General features: G+C 40.4%; 1 protein-coding gene across 7 annotated transcripts in view; it reads left to right on the forward strand.

Annotated features, from left to right (window-relative positions):
• Positions 1-6,000, forward strand: part of OXR1 (oxidation resistance 1) — a 461,315-nt gene that overhangs the window by 390,448 nt on the left and 64,867 nt on the right. For all 7 annotated transcript variants that reach the window (XM_014519136.2, XM_014519135.1, XM_006021932.3 and 4 more), the window contains one exon: positions 4,679-4,847. In XM_014519136.2, the coding sequence (XP_014374622.1) occupies positions 4,679-4,847 (169 nt within the window). The remainder of the gene's footprint in view (positions 1-4,678; positions 4,848-6,000) is intronic.

Here is a 6,000-nt window from a genome sequence, read left to right on the forward strand (position 1 = left end):
GAACAGGTATCCCTTGTAAGGCTCACTGTGACTGGTTCTGTTTAATTGTGCATTAAAGAGGACTATTAAAGAAGAAATGCTATCTTCACATTTTCAGTTGAGTTGAAGTTTTTACCATAGAACTAAAATCTCATAACCCTGTTTCTAAATTTGCAGTGCATTATATCTGATGAGACCAGCAACAGTGATAATCTGTGTGGGTAAAAATATTGGTCATAGGACCTGTGCAACTTTTCAGTAAGTAAATGAGTGAAATGGGAAAGAATTGCCCACTTCATAGGTACTTCATAGTTTTTTGGACATAATTACCCCAATAATGTAAGATACAACAATGGATTTGGGTCTGTCTTCAAACACTATTTATTTTATAATGTGAATTAAATGTTTATGTTTCTGGTTATCCCTTGTAGTATTAGTTGGCATGTGTTCATATCTCTCCAAGAGCTCTCTGGAAAAGATTTGCATGAGGTAAGGTTAAATGTACAGAATCGAAGGAATGAAAATACCTCTTGGTTGTGACACTGGACTAGGATTTTAGGAAATTTAGGTTCTGTTCCCAGCTCCTTCCAAAACATTGTATATGTAGTAAGGTCATTGTTTCAGTTCTTTGGTATAAAATGAGATAATGATAATGATAAAATGAGATCAATGCTTTGATCTCCTAAATGTATTGGGCTCATTTAGTCAGTCTTTGTGGTCTTCATGTTTTATATGGTTGGCTGTCTGAATGACCCGTATTGCTGTTGACAACGTGAATAATTTAGAGAAGCTTTAGGCTCTAATTTACATGGAAATACAGTTGACACCCAAACAACTTAAAATTCTCTATACATTCCTGAGTGATGCTTAGTACTTTTTTTATCACAATTGAGGATCAGAACCTCAAAAAATGTTTTGCATTTTTCCCCTTCAAATTGAAGCGTCTCATCTCATGCAATCCTGTCTTCAAAAAAAAAAAAAAGGTTTTCTTTGGATTGAACTTAGTGTTATGGGTATTGGAAATGTAGAGCCTGTTGAGGGGACAGTTTATTTGGGGTTGTTCCTTATCTATTTAGCTGATTTGGTAATCTATACATGTTATCCAAAGTTCAGGAAGGTTTCCTTATGCCACAGGTCAGTTATATTTTGTCACCCCAAGCCAGAGTTGGCAACTCAGCTCCTTTCCACACACCACAAATCTCAGCATAGCTACATGCCACTTCTGCTTTGTGCTGCCTTGAGCCAGATCCAACCTCTTTGTGGGTCAGATGAGCATGGGGCCATAGGCTGCTGACCCCTGCCTTATACAGCCAACAGTATAATCTAATGATTTTTCTTCTGAGCTGGTTTTAAAATGCAACATTCAATATGCTTAATCATATGCTCTTTTTTACAATTCTTAATTTTTATGGTAATAACATGGAAGTAACTTGAGAATGTGAAGAAATCTTAGTGGTGCAGTGACACAGCAAAAATTTATTATAAGATCTTAAGCGTCGTGCTGGGGCAGACCAGTGGTCCATCTCGCCTAGTATCCTGTTTCCAACAGTGGCAGTAGTGGGTGCTTTAGAGGAAGAGCATATGAACTGGGTAGATTTAGAGTGATGTATTCCCTGTTTACTACCCTCTGTGGTATCCATTGTCATTGTTTAGAAAACACATCCCTGACTTTCTGTTTAATAGTTATTAATTGACCAATCATGCATGAACTTGTCTAGTCCCTTCTTGAATGTATCTGCCTCTACAATCTTCCATGGTAATGAGTTTCATGATGTGCTGCGTTTAAAAAAAAAAAGGAAAAAAAAAGTGCATTTGCATGTTAGTTTTAAACCTGTCTCATGCCAGTTTTAGTGAGTGCCCCCTTAGTATTCTGTTACCTGGTGAATAACAGTTCCCTATTCACTTTGTCCATGCCCTTCATGATTTCATAGACCTGTATATCATAGAACCTCCTCCTTTGCAAACTGAAGAGTCATAGGTTGGAAGGAACCTCAGGAGGTCATCCAATCCAACCCCTTGCTCAAACGAGGACTGTCCCCAACTAGATCATCCCAGCCAAGGTTTGGTCTTAAAAACCTCCAAAGATGGAAATTCCACAGCCTCTCTAGGGAGCCCTTTCCAGTGTTTTACTATTCTCCTAGTGAGAGAGTTTTTCCTAATATCTAACCTAAACTTCCCTTGCTGCAACTTGAGACCTTGGGTCCTTGTTCTGTCATCTGCCAACACTGAGAACAGTCTAGCTCCATCCTTTTTGTAACCTTCCTTCAGGTAGTTGAAGGCCCCCCAGTCTTCTCTTCTCCAGACTAAATGTGAGACCTAGTCGTTTTAGTTTTCCCTGGTATGGCAGCTGCTCTGTAACCGTGATCATCTTAGTGGCCCTTCTCTGAACTTTTTCCAGTTCTGATATATCCTTTTTGATGTGGAGACCAGAGCTGCACACAGTATTCAAAGTGTGGGCACACCAGGGATTTGTATAGTAGCATGATAATTATTCTTCATTTTGTTTTCGGTTCCATTCTTAATGATGTCCAACATTTTATTAGCCATTTTGGTCACTGTCCCCATTTGAGCTGATGTAGTTAAAGAAGCATCTACAATGTCTCTTTCCTGAGTCATAACAGTGAGCTCAAAACCCAGTATCCTGTATACAAATTGAAGTCTTTTTTTCCAGGTGCATTGTGTTGCACTTCCCAACACTGAAGTTCATTTGCCTTTTTTGCCCACTAATTTGTTGAGATCTTCTGCAGTTCCTCTCCATTATCTTGGAATTTGACTACCTGAAATAATTTAATCTCATCTGAAAACTTAGAGATTTCATTGTGCATCCTCATTTTCAGGACATTGATGAAAATGTTGAAAACAACCAGGCCCAATCCATATCCGTGTGATTTCCCCATCTTTACCCTCCCTCCATCCCGGATAATGGCCATTTAACTTTAACCTTTGCTTCCTATCTTTTCACAAGCTCTCAGTCCCTGAAAGAACCTGTGGAAACTCAGTTATTTTTTTTAAAAGCCTATAGTGAGGGACTTTGTAAAAAGCATTTTTGGAACCCCCTTGTCCACATACTTAACAGTAGCAGATTGGTGAGGCAGTATTTCCCTTTACATAAACCATGATGACTCTTCCCCAGCACATTATATTCGTCCACTATTTTATTCTTTATTATAGATTCTACCAGTATGCCAGGGATGGAAGCGAGACTCAGGTCTGTAATTCAATAGCAACTCTGGAGCCCTTTTTGAAGATGGGTGTTATATTGGCAACTGCCTACCCTCTGGCACAGAGGCAGTTTGTAATGATAAGCTACATACTATTGATGACATTTTGTTTGAGTTCCTTCAAATTTTTTGGGTGGATGCTGTCCATTCCTAGAAGCTTATTAGTATGTAATTTATCAATTTGTTCTAAAACTTCTTCAATTTTTCTCTTCAGTGTGATTCACTCTTCAGACCTATCTACTAGAAATAATTGATCTGGTATGAGAATTCTCCCAATATCTTGTGCAGTAAAAGCTGATGCGAATAATTTATTTAGTTTCTTTGCCATCCTTATCATCCCTGAGCATATCTTTTAAACCTTGATCATCTAATGGTCACAATTCTCCCACTGGCTTCCTGCTTCTGATGTACTTAAATAAGTTTTTTATATTAACTTCAATGTCTTTTGCAAAAAAGATATATTTAGCGTCATTCCAAAAAAATGGAATACATTTGGAAAAAAACCTCAATATACTGAGTTGATTAAAAAAAGACACATGACTAAAACATTACAGTTTTTGTCCTGTAAATGTGTGTTGCAAGTCTGTTTCATGTTACTATCTCAATAAGGTTATACTTCATAAAACATAACACTTTTAAAAAACAATAGGAGAGGATAGAAAACAATTTCAGTATTGGACTACAAATCAAGAATTTATATGTCCTGATGCATTTTTGAATCCTAACTGTAAGATTGCAATGTAATAATGTGGAATTTGAGGCGCTGAGGAGAGAGAAATTAGAAAAAGCCAAATATTTATCTTGGCATTAAATCCTGTGTGTTGCTTTTCTGTATGCAGATTTTGTTTCAAAATAAGCAGGGCTCTCAATGAATAAAAAAAAGACTTGTAGTTAATGCACCTATATTTGTGAGGGTTTGGCCAGGTCATAGGTGGCTATTCCTGAGAGGCTGCTAGGGGAAACCTGAGGATCAGCAGAATGGGGACACAGGTTACCAGCAGTCCAAGACAAGCTGAGGTCAGGAGCCAAGAGTCAGAGAACTGGAGGTGAGTTCCAAAGAGGATCCAAGGTCAGGTTCCAGGAAGTCAAGCTGAGTCAGGATGCGGGGGAAACCAGAGTGAGTAGGGCCAGTGCTGAGAGTCAGGGGAGATCCAAGATCAGGGTCAGAAAAGCCAGAACTGAGAACTGGAGGGCAGTGAACATGAGGCCTGATGGAACAGACTGAGGCTGTGTGAAGGCATGCCTGCACCCTGAGGCTGAAGGTGTGCTTATAAAGGATAAGTAGCACTTTCAGTAGCTAATCTGGCTGCAAAGAACTTGCAGAACTTGTATTAGCCAGGGATTAGGGACAGGTGTGGTAGCTCAGGTACTTAGCCTAGCTAGGCATGCTCAGAGGCCCTGACAGTATTGCTGCAAACACAAGTGTTTGGTGCAACAGAACTTTACAGACTATCTTTATTTTTTTTTTTCAATTATAGGTTCTGCTCTTGTGAAAGAGAAGAGAAGACATCGATCTCACAAGTTTTTATGTCTCAGAATTGGGAGGCCTATGAGAAAAACATTTGTATCTCAAGCAAGTGCAACAATGCAGCAGTATGCACAGAGAGATAAGAAACATGAGTACTGGTTTGCTGTTCCACATGAAAGGTAAGAAGAGATCAGAATGTAAAATTAACAGCTTTCCCGTATCAACGTAATCTGCCATATCTTCCTCTACATCCAGCTTTTCTCTCTTCTTTGTATCGGCATAATAAAGGGCAAATCTCTACAGGCATCCCAAGCATTACGGGCCTTAGATCGGGGTGTCAGACATGTGACCCATAGGCTGGATTCAGCCCATTAAGCCATATCATCCAGCCTCTGATGCTGCTCGTGGGTCTTCTGAGTTGACCCACAGGTGGCATACAAAGCGTGTCTGATGTCCCTGAGTGTTCACAGAGTACCCCCTCCAGCTTATGTCCCAGAGCTGTGGAGCAGCTGTCATATACGGCACAGTCCTGGAGTAGCTGGAGCAGGACCATGCCACACACAGTACCCCTCTGGCTGCTCTAGGACATACGCTGGATCTGGAATATACATATGGTCTGAGTTCAGTGTGACCCTGCACCACTCCTCTGATCTGCAGGACTGGATCAGTTTGATAGCTCTGCCTTAGATAAACCTAACTTGGCCCATCTGACTTGGTACTAAATTTCTTCTCACAGGCAGTGGGCATTTATATATGTGCTCTGGGAGGCATGGGAGGTGGCGGGGACGGCAGTGCTTTAATTAGCACAGCTCCAAGAGGGCTTATCAAACAAGCTTTAGTTTAAAGCACCCCGCTGCTATTTTTCAACACAGGGATGCTGATATATGTGACCCTGGAGGCTGCTGGAGTGTAATAAATTCAACATTCCAGGAGACTTGATCAAGTCTGCTCCAACGTGCTGGACTTACACCACATTGGAGCAGGCTCCCTGCACGTGTATAGGAGCCCCATGTGCCTTAGACCTGGGGTATGCAACATTTTTGACTGGAGTGCTGAAAAAGTGCAGTATCTACCTTGTAAGATGCTGGAGTACCAGCATGCCAGAAAGACAAAACCGGGGCAGGAAGTACATGGTAGGACACACTGCATATTAATATAATTAGTAAATGTTGCTTTTTTTTTTCTTCACAGTAAATACCAGGTTTTCAAAAAAATTCTAAACCTGGTGAGAATAAATAACTTCATATGCTACCTTTGTACTTGTGTATTCTTGTTTTGTTAAGCATGTTGTGATGGGGGGGGGGGGGGGGGAAAGGGGCAAGAAGGGAAAAA

The sequence above is a fragment of the Alligator sinensis genome, unplaced genomic scaffold (assembly GCF_000455745.1).
Source record: "Alligator sinensis unplaced genomic scaffold, ASM45574v1 scaffold20_2, whole genome shotgun sequence".
NCBI lineage: Eukaryota > Metazoa > Chordata > Crocodylia > Alligatoridae > Alligator > Alligator sinensis.